Source organism: Ostrinia nubilalis, chromosome 21 (genome assembly GCF_963855985.1).
Source record: "Ostrinia nubilalis chromosome 21, ilOstNubi1.1, whole genome shotgun sequence".
NCBI classification, from domain to species: domain Eukaryota; kingdom Metazoa; phylum Arthropoda; class Insecta; order Lepidoptera; family Crambidae; genus Ostrinia; species Ostrinia nubilalis.
In genome coordinates, this window is record NC_087108.1 from 6,983,598 (window position 1) to 6,999,032 (window position 15,435).

A 15,435-nucleotide genomic window follows, 5' to 3' on the forward strand; every position below is an offset into this window, starting at 1 on the left:
ATAACAGTAACGGTAACGTTATTTGATTTAATTTTAATAATATGGCAACATTTTCTTTCACTGACATTCATTCGTTCACTATATTTCATTGGCTGATCATTCATTCATTCACTCACTTGTCAAATATTTATTTGAGGGTTCCTTTGGAGAATATCGATTTTTTTGAGAAAATTTCTAGATTATTTGCAATTAGTTTTTCATATTACAGTGAAATTATAAACGTATAATGGGCAAAAAGGGTGTTGTTGCTTTCATTAAGGACTTTTACTACGATCCCTTCAAATGGTAAGTGAACATAACCTCTGAAGGAGAATGTGGTTTAATTCTTTCTTAACGTTATGTTTCGTCAGAAATAAATAAAGTATAGCGTGCCGATGAAAAGCAAGCTGACTCATAGTTGAAAACAAAACTTCACACCCAAATTAAATGCATAGTTTACGTGCACATAATTTCTTTGAATCAAAGTATCACCTTCATCAGTACCTAAAAAATTATAGCTTTATTTTTCTCCATGATATATTCAGTGTTAGTCATAAAAATCAGCAATAAATCACAATCGTATAACTTGAATTCATTCCATATTAATTGTTACAATCCTAATCATTATTAGTTTACGTTTTGACTTATTATCACTGAAACGCTTATTCTAATTATAGTTTTATGACTTTGTAACCATTTCAAATAAAATGCGTAAAGTAATATGCAGTGATAAGAACGTTTTGTTTGTGTTATCACATGTAGTAGGTAATCGTTGTTATTTAAAATTGACCTTTGTTAATCTTTCAGGTCAGTCGTGAAAAGCGTGGGATTCTTCACAGTCGGAGTTGTGATCGCTAGCGAGTGCACAGGCCTGGAATTAATGCCCGCAGTACCTCAATAAATACGTTAAAACTTACTTTAAGCTAAACAAGATGTTAAATTATTTACTATTAGTTCTTTACGCGGGCGTTGTGCTTAGTGATGTGGAGAAACAACCAAATTTTGTTGTTATTCTCACCGACGACCAAGATGTCGTTTTGGGTGGTATGGTTAGTAATCACAACATAATGTTAAGTGACGAATAAATAGATTAGAGAGAAAAATGAAGTTTTATTTAATTTCAGACCCCAATGAAGAATGTGCACCAGTTTATTGCGAAAGAAGGAGTAACATTTACAAATTCTGTAAGTAAATGAGGTTTTTGTTACTCAATTTACAATAATTTCTTAAAATATATTTGTGGAAAACCTACCTAAAACATGTTAGCTTATAATTTTTGTTGATACAACTGATAGTTATTTCACCAACTTAATGAAATTTTTTGGTATTGTAATGTTTGAGTTGATGATAAATTATTATGAGTTAGACAGAAATTAAAAAGGTCTATATGTATAATATTAAGCAATTTCTTATAAGAATAGGCCCTCAAGTCATTATAAAATGTGATGATTTTTTTTCATAAGTGCCACCAGTGGTCAAAATTGAATAAAATAATTTTGATTTTTGCCACATACACATCGCCTCTTGTTACCTTTACTAAGTTATTTGAAAACTATCTGCAGTACGTAACGTCTCCCATATGCTGCCCGAGCCGTGCCAGTCTCCTCACTGGTCTCTACATCCACAACCACCACACCCATAACAACAGCCTCCACGGTAACTGCTACGGACAGGAATGGAGGGAGAATGAGCACAGAGTGTTTGCTAATGCTCTCCAGGACTCAGGGTATAATACTTTCTATGCGGGCAAATATATGAATCAGGTGAGTTATAAATTATTGTCAAATTAAGATTTGAAGGTTTAATATCTGGTTCAATTCCATACTATTTTGCAATGCCTGATGATTAGCACATATTGCTCATTAGCTTTTTTTCGGTGCACTTCCGGTAGGTACTTATGTGGCCTGTACAAACACAAGTTGAACAGATGATGATCTCTAAAGGTAAAACCAGGAAAGCGCTGGATGCAGGCTATTACCAACCGACCAATCTGGAAATCATTGAGGGGTCTATGTTCAGTAGTGAAGTAGTGGACATCCTGTATGTGACTGAAATAATGATGATGACAATTTGCTTTGTCTTTCAGTACGGCGTAAAAGAGGCCGGCGGTCCAGAGGTGGTGCCTCGTGGATGGAGCGAATGGCACGGTCTGGTCGGCAACTCAGTCTACTATAACTATACGATGTCCAACAACGGTGTGCCGACGCATTCGACTGACCTGTACCTCACTGATGTTATCGTAAGTGTCAAGGCCTCGCGTACTAGGCAGCCAATCCATATATGGACACTCTTGGCTGCTTAGTGCGCGGGCTCCCATACATCGTCATTTATGTTTGACTGGCTGCCGCAGCCAGGCTGCCTACTGATTAAGATTGTTCTTTGTAGCGGGAGCATGAGTAAATATCGTTCTCGTTATGGTATGGTAATCGTTTTTTTGGATGAAAATCTAAACAAGAGTCAGGTTGTGTAATACAATACGACTGATGACCTTCCATTAAAGACAAAACATATCTTGGAAGTAATTTTATTATACTTATTGTCTTGTCTTGTTAGTAACTTTGAAAGAAATAACATTTTAATGCTTGACTTGACTGACGTAAAATCAGAGAACAATCACCTATAAAATGCAGGTAACATTTTATAGGTCATTGTTCTTTGATTTTTGATCTCCCTGCACTGTAAACTATTTATTCTTATATTCACCATGTTGCCAGCCAGACCAATATCGATCTTAGTTCATACAACTTAAATTTTTCTTTCGAGCAAAGGGCTTATTCCTAGAGCAAAGTTGAAGAAAAACAAATCTTATTCAAAGGTACTAAATTCCCTTTCAGCGTGACCTCAGCATCAGCTACATAGAGAACCAGACAGAGTCGCGACCCTTCCTAATGGTACTGGCGCCGCCCGCGCCGCATCAACCGTTCACACCCGCGCGGCGACATGAAGGCGCCTATAGTAACGTCACCGCCGTCAGGCATCCCAACTTTAACATCGCTGTTCATGTGAGTTATATCACAGAATAAGTAATAGTACAGGTACAGAAGGATTACTCCGCAAGACGATTTAAATAATTGCGAGTCTTGCTACGACGCGATACAGTGGAATTCAGCTCGCACAGCACTACGTACCTACAATTTTATTCACCTACAAGTTTTGTCTCTTTCTATCGCGTGCCTCTGAACTCTTCTTACGCTGTTAGGGTTGCTGTCTAGTAGTGTCTAGTAAAAAAATAATTAATATACTTATTTGTAATGAGGTACTTATGTAGGTAAGTACGCATTCATTATGGAAAACCTTGGGAGGGGCCTTTGTCCAGACTTTGGACGTCATTAAATTGCTGAAACGAACGAACGCATTCTGAGCAGTAGTCATGGTAGGTTAGGTTCCTATACTATCCTAAGAATTATTGATTACCTACATGGCTTGTTGGAAGCGAAAAAAGATAAATCCGGTAGATTTCTTTTCGAATTTAAACACCCGAACGCCGCATAATAATATTTCTTTCTCTTTATGTCCATTTTGTAATAATACTTCGATCATAGAATTAGGTACTACAACACACGCCAGCGCTGCAGCGTCCTGACGGGCGCGCGCGTGACACTCGACAGATATAATACCCGCCGGCGGGGCGCTTCGCTGTAGGTAATTATCGAATGTATCGCGCGGAGTGAGCCAGGCCTGGTTATATGATGCAGTCGATACAGAGAACTTTAGTCCGGTCCCTCAGCACGTAGAATTTTGTCCAATGACCCCCAAGCTACCCATCCTTATCGCTCGCGCGTAGTTATATTGCTGTTGCGCTCGCACACTCACTGCTGCCGCTCGTCGCACAGTCGCGATAGCAATATTAAGCGCGAGCGATAAGGATAAGTAGCTTGGGGTCATTGGACAAAATTCTACGTGCGACCAGACTTTAGACGGAGCCGCGTCCCTTCTTAATGATGCTCGAGGCGCCACGAGGGCGCCTATAGCAACGTCACCGCCGTCAGACATCCCAACTTCAACGTCGCTGTTCATGTGAGTTATATTAGAGAACCAGACGGGGCCGCGTCTCTTCTTAATGATGTTCGAGGCGCCACGAGGGCGCCTATAGCAACGTCACCGCCGTCAGGTATCCCAACTTCAATGTCGCTGTTCATGTAAGTTATATTAAAGAACCAGAAGGAGCCGTGGCCCTTCTTTATAGTGCTGGCTCCGTCCGCCGACGCACACTATTTCCCTAGAAAATTATGTGCCAAAAGTTTCTTAACTATTTTACTAGGAATGATCATGATAAACAAACTGAACCTCATTGTTTTAAGAATTTTTCCTTACAACAAAGGCAGAGCCATGGCCAATAATAGCCTTCTATTGTAGACTATAAATTAAATACTTATCAAATTCCTGTATACAGGCTGTCCCAAAACTCAATGACAAGCGGTCGCCAGGTGATGCGTTAGTTCAAGAAAGCTCTGAGAAAATTATTTAAACAAATAGTTTTAGGCAATAAATACATACTTTATTTTAACTAAACAGGACAAGCACTGGCTCCTCCGAATGCCTCCATCGCCGCTCCCAGAATCCATGATGCCGGAACTAGACCGAGTGTACCGTTCCCGCTGGGAGGCGCTGCTGGCTGTCGACGAAATGGTGGCTGACGTCATCGGCGCTCTAGAGGTCAACGCCCTATTGGACAACACCTACGTCATATACACGTCTGACAACGGGTACCATATCGGTGAGTGATTAGTACATACAAGTACTGGCTCCTAGGGTATGCAAATCTCGCGAGTTTGGGGCTCAAGCGAGATCCCGCGAGTTTATGAATAACAATACTCCGAGATCTCGCCAGATTCGAGATCTTTCATCGATCAACGAGATTACATTTCCTACTGGCTCCGTATGGTTCAATCACCTCTCGGAGAATGCCGAAACTGCTGGGTTACTCCGGAAAACGTTATCCAAAGTTTGGAATTGGAATGTTCCCATCTCTCTCACGCAAAGCGTGATGCCAGTATGAGTGACGGTGACGGATAGATTCGACACTACTACGTAAACAGTTTCGGAGTAGCCCTGCTCTAGCGGGATCGGTACACGCGATCTATCGCGTGTACCGATCCCGTTAGGAAGTCTTCAAATCACTTCAATTTTATTCAAGACCGACTAGATTTTCATGTTTACTTGTTTTTTAATAAATTTTTCTATTTTATTAGCTGTAAAAAGGTGTAATAATTTTTGAAAGGAATAAAATATGCATTATTAACATGTAAATTCTTAAAAGCATCGATTTTAATTTATAAATTGCCAGTTTGTATTACTTTAGCACGTAATGTGACTATGAGTTGCAAGTCTACAACAAATTTTATATCCACCACAGGTCAATTCTCCCAAGTATACGACAAGCGGCAGCCTTACGAAGCGGACATAAAGGTGCCCCTCGTCATCCGAGGTCCTGGCCTGAAGAAAAACGCTCAAAATCCTCAACCAGTCTTAAACATTGACATAGCACCGACTATACTACATCTAGCCGGTGTAAAGACACCCGAAATGGACGGCAGACCAGTGAAAATGGAAAAGGAAGAAGTGGATGAACGGTATATGCTGGTGGAATATTACGGGGAAGGCAGAGATGGTTCTGTGGACCCGAATTGCCCGTGGAAGTATGACAGCGATAACCTGGCGGTAAGTGTTTCTTCTTCTTTTGTTGATAGCGATGAACTTGTTAGAATATCGGATTAACCATATCGGGGATAAGATGTTAAAAATTTTCATTGATTTTCGATTATCATAATACCAAGATAAGGTTGGTGGCAATATATCGGCCAGTCCAGAGCCACATAAAAGATTAAAGACTTTTCTCGCAAAAAGCTTGAAAAAATGTTGATCGACAATGTCAAGTGCCAGTGACGCAACAATTCAACTTGAATAGTTATTAGTGTTATTACCACTATCCCAACTAATATTATAAATGCGAAAGTAACTCTGTCTGTCTGTCTGTCTGTCTGTCTGTCTGTCTGTCTGTCTGTTACGCTTTCCCGCTTAAACCTCGCAACCGATTTTGATGAAATTTGGCATAGAGATAGTTTGAGTCCCGGGAAAGAACATAGGATAGTTTTTATCCCGGTTTTTGAAACAGGGACGCGCGCGATAAAGTTTTTCTGTGACAGACAAAATTCCACGCGGGCGAAGCCGCGGGCGGAAAGCTAGTAACAAATAAAATCAAAATTAATGGGTGGCATTCAAGAAACGTCTATTTTGTCGAGTTTTATTCCAGTTCGAATATGCTACAGTACCTAGTAAGTCTGACTCTTTCTTGACGGTTTCATCATCATCATCATGTCAGCCATAGGACGTCCACTGCTGAACATAGGCCTCCCCTAATGCTTTCCACGTTGATCGATTGGTAGCGGCCTGCATCCAGCGCTTCCCTGCTACCTTTACGATGTCGTCGGTTTGATTAATATTAATTTCATTTCTACAGCAATGTTATCCAGAATACGATTGCAAGTGTCAAGACGCGAAGAACAACACGTTCGCGTGTCTCCGACACATTGCCAAGCGACTCAACATGAAGTACTGCATATTTGCTGACAACGAGGTATGAAATAGAAACGACAGCACATCAAGCTTAACAATGTGGTGTCTTACTTAGTTGTGATAAGTGCTATTTTGCAGCAAAAATGTATAGGTCTGATGTGCTGTTGATTGTACATTAATACAGACACAGGGCCCGATGCCGTTGTCCACTATCTCTAGAAATAATGTATCTTTCTCTTTCTTTACTGCTGGCAATGAATCGCCAACACAATAATAGACTTTGTCTAATGCTGTTCCTTCTCAGCACTGAGCAACATTACTGTCCCAAAGCATGATATTGGTTCAGAATTGTATTGAGATATTTGGATTGACTTTCTATAATTAAATAAATTTTATTTAGGCTGGGTTGCACCATCTTACTTTAACTATAAAAAACGTCAAAAGTCTGTCAAACTCCATACAAAAAACACCGGTTATGGTTATAGTCACGGTTAAAATAAGGTGGTGCAAACGTGCAAGTCAGCCTTACTATCGGGTCGGGCCCATTGCATGACACAAAATCATAAATAACAATTTCATTCATTCATCATTCATTCATATCATAACAAGCTTTCTCATTGTTCATTTGTAATATCCATTGCAGTTGTGTTTTCGATCCAATGTGAAAAGTATGTATTTTTTTTTTTTTTTTTTTTTTCTGTACAAGTCCTTAAAACCACTTGGATAAAGTCGCAAATGGTTAGATAAAAACAATTCACTTTTATTTTACATCCTATAGCTAACAACGCCTACAAAGAAGGTACGTCGTAAGGTTGGAAGAAAACGTATAAAAAAGAAACGAAGATACAGGTTGAAGAAACAGCGGTCGTTCAAAAATAGCCATTGGGTATGTTGTAATTGGATCGAAAACGGCACATAACTAATGTTTCACCGAAATCATTTTTATTTTATACTTCTATGTATTCTACTAGACAAGCTATTTGGAATTAAAATTGCGGCAAAATGTGGACATGATGACTGAGGAGCCGCATAGCCAACCACCTATACATATACCCCTTATTGAATAAAAAGTTACACCTAGGATGAACTTTGGATTAAAATTACCGCAACTTATAAACATTTTCTCAGCACCACAGTCTGTCTATTAATATACATAAAAGTATTTGACAGTACCTTTGGCCGAATAAACAGTACCACAAACTTATTTGAATTATTTTTCTATATTATAAAGCTCTTAATATATAAAATTAAAAATCGACAAACTAACAACTCGCCACAAAATATTATAATCTCAGATAAGTTTAAGGTACTGTGTCACAAGCAAACCGACCTCAATAACCAAATCACGATTTGAAGTATCATTTTAAGCAGATCTTATAAGTTACTGAACGATTCACTTTTTATACTTATCTAGCACTTATGTACCAGAAGGCGTTTATCGATAGGTTGCTGGGAACAGTGAATCTGACGATCGACCTACTTTCATTAATTTATTCACTAAATTAGATTAATTTACTTATTTTGTTCAGTTAAAGTAGATATTCGTTATTTTAGGTAGGTACTCTGATACCTTTTTCTTGTAGTTTTTTTTTTGTCGAATGTCTATTCAAGACTTTAGTATTTGCCCTTCCACTTACACCCTGTATACAATATTATGTACCCTTTTCGCCTATCTTTAAATCTAAGGAATTAATCATCTAAAAACTTGTTACAGAAATTCGCTGAGCTATACGACCTAGCAGCCGATCCTTACGAGCTGGAGAACTCCGTAGACGACGAGTTTCAGGCCATTATAGTGTGGTACAACAACTATTTAAGCCAAATGTTGAAGTGTAAAGGGGCTAAGAACTGCGACGATCCCTTGGGAGAGTCCGTTCAATAGTTAGGGCACTACTACACTAAGTAGACTATGCGGGAACGAAGCGCGAGCCTGCACACCGAAGTATGGGCGACCCACGGCGAATCTAACCGAAGTGCGTGTTTACACTATAATAAGTCTCGATCAATTTCCTCATAGTGTACTTGCGCCTTGCGTCTTATGTGATGCTACTGACTGTAATGAATCAATGGAAAAGCGCGGGAAACGTCGGTTTCGGTGGACGTCTTTTTTTGGAGAAATTATTTTTTCATTAATTTTCTATTTATAGGATCAGATAAGTAGTGCAGTGTAGTTTGTTAACTTAATTTTTATTTATATATCATATTAGTGTATCATATCTCATCACATATTGGGTAAGTTTTAACTTTTTAACTTTCCATTTCGTCCAATGGACGACGATCCGACGACGATCGACGAATTACGTTACTATTTCACGTAATAGTTCATGTCTGGACACTGAAGGATCGGTAACTGATAATAATAACTGTGAGTCAAATGTTTCGCATGCAAAACGCAAACGAACTTTATCTAGAAAAGTTTGCAAACATTGTAACAAAAAAAGGAGGAGCCGTCATAATAAATCTAATGTGTTCGATTCAACAAACGTTTTTGAATGTCAGTGTATTCTTAGTAGCAGTACTAATGAATTACAGGATGCGCCCATAGTTTCTTCATTAGATCCATCTCCATCCACTGCGAATTTGTCGGCCAATGAAAACTTAACCAACTCCCCAAGTGCCCCAGTTGCTAGACCTTCTTATGTAGCTTCAGATTTGGCACCATATGTTGTTCACATACAAAGAGTTCCATCTGACCCTAATGAAAACTGCACCATTCATCCTATATCATTTGGCTTTTTCTTAAAAAAGAATGGGATTAGAAACATCATTGATGGTAGTTTAAAAAGAATTGGAAGGAACCGATTATCAATATCTTTCTCCAAATTTGAAGATGCTAACTCATTTCTAGACAACGGGAGTTTGAAGTTCAATAAATATAAAGCGTTCATACCTTCTTTTAATGTGACACGTATGGGTGTGGTGAGAGGTGTGCCGACAGACTGGACTGAAGAAGAGATTGTGAGCAATATTTCAGTACCAATAGGTTGTGGGAAAATTCTGAAAGCTAGGCGTCTCAAAAGGAAAAATATAGTTAATGGTGAGGCTCAGTTTGTACCTATAGAAACAGTGGTGTTAACTTTTGACGGTCAGGTCCTCCCTAAGAGAGTGTTTTTATGTTTTAACTCACTGCCCGTTGACCTGTATATCTATCCCACAATTCAATGTTTTAGCTGCTGTCGGTATGGCCACGTGAAAAGTCAATGCCGTTCAACTCCTAGATGCTTTAAGTGTGGTCTAGGCCACTCAGGACATACCTGTTCAGTGGAGGAAGATGAAATAAGGTGTTGTTTATGTTCAGGTCTTCATATGGCTACTAGCAAAGTATGTCCTGAATATAATAGGCAAAAGAACATAAAGGAATCTATGGCAAAAGACTGCATTACATATGCTGAGGCACTTAAATTACACCCTCCTTGTTCTAAATCTTATGCAGATGTTTTAGTATCTCCTACACCTCAGAATTCATACAATCATGTGTCATCAAATTACTCTAATAAGACCTCATACAAAAAAACTGTTTTCTTAAAGCCTAGATCTCCTCCTAGGTTCTCTAAAGGTTATGATAAATCTGCTCATGATGAAATCATTCAAGGATATAACTCTGAAATCTCTCCAAGTAAAAGTATTTTAATTAACAGCGATGAGAAATACTCAAACTCTTTAAGTAATTTATCATTAAAAGAATTAATTGTAGCCCTGATTAATTCTCTGCAAACTAATTTGTCATCCCTACCGTCCAACGCTGCCTCAATCAAAGATAGATTATTAGACAAAATTTCACATAACGAACAAAGCTTCAGCAATTCAATGGAATTGCCGCAGCATTTTAACTAAAAAAAGTGACCTTTTATATTTAATAAATAAAGAAAATCCATTTATTATTGCTCTACAGGAAACATGGCTTAAGCCTGTTTCCATTTTTAAAGTGCCTAAGTTTTCCTGTGTTAGAGAAGATCGTAGTGATGGGTATGGAGGCGTGGCTATTCTTATTAGTCACTCTACTCCGTTTTCCCATGTCCCAATTCCTCAGCACAGTAGTGATTTTTCTATTATTGCAGTTTCAGTAAATCATATAACTTTTGTCTCAATTTATATTCCTCATCCTACTTCCCACATTTATGATGAAATAGATAACATTATTGGCAACCTTCCTTATCCTATTATTATTATGGGTGATTTTAACGCTCAACATGAAACTTGGGGAAGTAGTAGTTCTAATTATTACGGTAATAGGATTTTAGAAATTTTAGATAACAATCATTTATGTATCTTAAACTCTGGCGTTGCAACCCGCAGGACTGCGCCTCATGAAGGAGTGAGCGCTCCTGACTTATCTCTTTGTTCTACTAATTTAGCCTCGTCATTATCATGGTCAACATTACCTTCATCGTATGGCAGCGACCATTTCCCAGTTGTCATTGAATTCCCAGATATTAATAGGAATGTGAATAATCGCGAACCTCGAATGAAATACAGACTGGACCGAGCTGATTGGAGCCTATTTAAGGACAAGGTGGAACAAGGTCTTTCATCTCTACCGGTTGTTAGTGAAAACAATCAATCAGCATGTGCTGAAGCTTTAGCCTCTTTATTAATCGAATCTGCTAATCAGGTATTTCCTATTAAAAACGGTCGTCATACTAATAAAATCCCCTCACCACCTTGGTGGGATAGCGAGTGCTCAGATGCTGTTAGGAAAAGAAAGGAAGCGGAAAAGAATTACTGTGCTATTTCAACAGAAGCTAATTTTAACTTATTAGTTGAAATAATGTCAAATACCAAAAAATTATTAAAACGCAAAAAGTGGGAAGGCTGGAGAAACTTTTGCTTATCCATCTCGCCAGATGTTTCCCCTTCTTTTGTTTGGACTAACATAAGAAAATTTAGATCTGCTTTTAAAGAATCCCAGCCGCCGTCTCTTAATGATACTTTAGTAGTAGGGATTCGAGAGTTCTGGCTCACCCAACTCTGGCTCACCTAAATCCGAAACTCCGGGGGCTAAAAAAAAAAAAAAAAAAAAAAAAAAAAAAAAAAAAAAAAATTTAAAAAAAAAAAAAAAAAGTTTAAGGGGGTCACTTGGAGCGATTGCACGCATCCCTAGCTTCGTATCTGCAACGGATCCCGAGATAAACATCTGCGAATGTGTGTCCTACTTCATTTCTTAATTATTACTTTATTAATTACCCACAACTAATGACTCCATTATTGTATGACTCACCACATTGTATTCCAAAACCAGTAACATTACTTATTACATCTAACTAATGACTACCATTACTATTACTTTATGACTCCCTAACTTAACTAGTTTACAGGTCTCTATGATGAAGTCTAATTTACCAAGTCATTAGTAAATACGGATAGTAGTATAAATACATTCAGAAAACACAACTAACTTACTTTTAAAAATAAATTCTGGCAGTGAACTTGTAACATATCTAATAATGACCAATAACCAGTGTAGCAGTGTACTTTTTTCATCATCTCATGATGATGAAAATGATTTACATTGTCCTTATTTTGATAATATTCTACTTGAAACTTGTAAAAAGGTTGAAAAAGAATTCGATCCCTATTTCGACAAAGAGCTAGTGCAATTGTGTGAAAATGTTGAAGATTTCGATCCCTATTTCGATAAGGACCTAGTGCAATTGTGTGAAGATGTAGAAAAAAGGATGTCTAGTTTACCCAGCATTGTTTTGAAACGCAAATCTAATTATAGTATAACATATCCTAATCCAAAACGACAACGACTTGATAAAGCGTCCAATTTGAGTGATGTTGCAGATATACCACTAAAGTAGGTAAGTTTTAAACTTTGATAGGTAATATATTTTTTCTCATAAAATATCAAAATAATGTTTAGATACTAAAATTGTTTATTTCATTTTGTCTACAGTGTCCACGTACAATGTGGTGGAGGTGCACAAAACCTTGATGAACCATCGACTTCGAGAGGTGTTGCAGAAGATACATCACAAACTGAGAACAATGATATGGTTTCCTGTTCAGCATGTAACATCTATATTAAAAAAAGGTATTTAGCAAATCATTTTAAAAGTAACCGTCATAAAAATAATACTTTTCAAATTCATAATGATTTGCCAAATGTTACTCTGATTGAATCTGCATTCGGAAAAAGAATTTTAACATATAGGATTACTTCAATAGCAGATGCAAGAGATCTGGAAACTGTTGAAACATTTGTTAATTCAATAAATGATAATTTAATTAAGTTATTTACAGATTGTATATTAAAGTTAAAAACTTTTAAAGTTAACTTCATTTTATGTGCAAATTTCATTCAACAAACTAAAAATTCGTTCAATATTTTTGATTTCCAAACACAAAATTATATTATTTCTGAATCTGACGATATTCATATATTTCTCAGTTCACTGAAAGAAACTTTAGAACATAGAGTGAGTGAATTTGAGAAAAAAGATAGTGGATGGAGTCTTAAAGATATAATTAGTTTAGACATGAATATTAACAAATTTAATCCTTTGCATGCATCATCATTTATTGAATTACCTCATGATATTAGATTAAAAAAGGCTATTGTTAACGTTAAAAACGCTGATGTACAATGTCTGAAGTGGGCTTTACTTTCTGCATTATATCCAGTATCGAAAAACGCTGATCGTGTAAATTCTTATATAAAAAATGAAAATAAATTAAAATTTGACGGGGTTCAGTTTCCAGTTAAATTAGCAGATATTTCTAAAGTAGAGAAATTAAATAATATAAGTATCAATGTTTTTGGTTTAGAATTTAACGATGACAATAAAAAACACAATGTAATTGGACCGTTACATTTTACGAAATCTAGAAAATCCAATCATATAAATTTACTCTATTTTACTAATGGGAATAATGGACATTACTGTTATATTAAAAATTTGTCTCGACTAGTCAGTAGACAGATCACTTCACGCAATGGTGCTATCCATATATGTGATGGTTGTTTACTATATTTCCCTAGTACTAATGCCCTTACTCTTCATCAGGAAAATGATTGTACACATATTCGTACGGTGTTGCCCAATTCAAACGTATTTAAAAAAGATTGGTTCGGTAAAAATGTTCCTAATGATAAAATATATTTTGATACATTTAATAAAAAGAAGAGAGTTCCTTTTGTAATTTACGCTGACTTCGAATCATTGTTAAAACCAATTTCTTCTTGTTCTGTGGATCCTAATAAATCATCAACCACAAATATTCAGAGACATGATGTGTACAGTTTTGGTTATTATATTAAATGTTCATATAATGATAATCTTTCAAAATATGTAACGTATAGCGGAGAAAATTGTTCTGATGTCTTTTTACGTAAACTTCAAGATGATTTAAAAGTGATATGTAGGAAAAATTGTTTTCAAACTGCACCTCTCCCTCTCACATTTGAAAATAAAAAATATATTGAAAAAGTCACTGTGTGTTACATATGTGAGAAAACTCTAATATCCGAACAACATATTGATCACGATTGGTACACGGGATCTTTTCTTGGAGTGTCTCATGAAAATTGTAGTAGAAAATTTCATAAAATTGATTTTATACCTGTTATATTACATAATCTCAGTAATTACGATGCTCATTTTATAGTTCACGCGTTAAATTTTGCCGAAGGCGAAGTTCAAATAATTCCTCAAAATAAGGAAAAATATATCTCTTTTTCAAAAGTTCTCCATGTAAATGATCAAAAAGTAAACTTAAGATTTATCGATTCCTTTAAATTTTTATCAAGTAGTTTAGATTCCTTAGCGAGTAATTTAAACAATGATCAGTTTATTGAACTGCGAAAACAATACCCCAACGAAAACGATTTTAATCTGTTAAAAAGAAAAGGTGTTTTCCCTTATGAATTTATTACTTCATTTGAAACATTAAATTCAACATCACTTCCAGAAATGGAGGATTTTTATAGTTCACTAACTGATTCAACTATTTCTGATGAAGACTACACTCATGCAAAAAAAGTTTGGTCTCAGTTCCAATGTTCGAATATGATGGAATATTCCAACCTGTACCTAAAAACAGATGTATTGCTTTTAAGTGACATATTTGAAAATTTCAGGAATGTTTGTATAAAAACTTATGGATTGGATCCTGCACATTATTATACTGCACCTGGATTAAGCTGGGATGCTATGCTTAAGTTTACACAAACTAAACTAGAGCTGTTAACAGATTTTGATAAAATAGCCTTCATAAAATCGGGTATTAGAGGTGGTGTATCTCAGTGCAGTAATCGTTATGCTAAAGCTAATAATCCCTACATGGAAAATTTTAAAGTTGATGAACCTCTTTCATATCTAACGTATTTAGATGCAAACAATTTGTATGGTTGGGCAATGTCCCAATATCTACCTATTTCCCAATTTGAATGGGTGAAAAATGATGTTGATTTTAATGTATCAATAACTTCAGATATTGGATACATATTAGAAGTAGATTTAGAATATCCTCATTATCTTCATGATAGTCATTCCGATTTTCCGTTATGTCCTGAAAATATTTGTGTTGGTGAATCTAAGGAACGAAAGTTAGTTCCAAATTTAGATGATAAGAAGAAATATATTATACATTATAGAAATCTTATACAATGTTTAGAATTAGGAATAAAATTAACAAAAGTTCATCGAGTTTTAAAATTCAAACAAAGTCCGTGGTTGAAGAAATATATAGATTTAAATACTAATTTACGTACACTGGCAACATCTGATTTCGAAAAAGACTTTTACAAGTTAATGAACAATTCGATATTTGGAAAGACAATGGAAAACATTGAAAAAAGAGTTAATGTGAAGCTTTTAACACATTGGGAAAATATTGGTAAAACAACAGGTGTTCAAAGTTTAATTGCGAAACCTGAATTTCATAGTTTATCAATTTTTTCGGAAAATTTAGTAGCGGTCCAGTTAAAAAAAACAA

At 36.2% G+C, this 15,435-nt stretch overlaps 1 protein-coding gene across 1 annotated transcript; it reads left to right on the plus strand.

The window, feature by feature from the left end:
* Positions 1–92: 92 nt before the first annotated feature.
* Positions 93–8,506, plus strand: LOC135082210 (N-acetylglucosamine-6-sulfatase-like). The gene is made up of 10 exons (XM_063976975.1): positions 93–285; positions 787–1,028; positions 1,104–1,163; positions 1,542–1,742; positions 2,066–2,218; positions 2,814–2,981; positions 4,495–4,696; positions 5,336–5,640; positions 6,440–6,556; positions 8,210–8,506. Exons 2-10 carry the CDS (start codon positions 912–914, stop codon positions 8,375–8,377), a joined length of 1,491 nt encoding a protein of 496 aa, XP_063833045.1. The 5' UTR covers positions 93–285; positions 787–911; the 3' UTR covers positions 8,378–8,506.
* Positions 8,507–15,435: the final 6,929 nt, after the last annotated feature.

What these genes read in the sequence shown, in the direction of transcription:
- LOC135082210 (XM_063976975.1), top strand. Translation starts at nt 912, where the DNA reads ATGTTAAATTATTTACTATTAGTTCTTTACGCGGGCGTTGTGCTTAGT. An exon ending in CGGGCAAATATATGAATCAG is followed by an intron (nt 1,743 to 2,065) that starts GTGAGTTATAAA and finishes TTTGTCTTTCAG; the next exon opens with TACGGCGTAAAAGAGGCCGG. An exon ending in TGTACCTCACTGATGTTATC is followed by an intron (nt 2,219 to 2,813) that starts GTAAGTGTCAAG and finishes ATTCCCTTTCAG; the next exon opens with CGTGACCTCAGCATCAGCTA.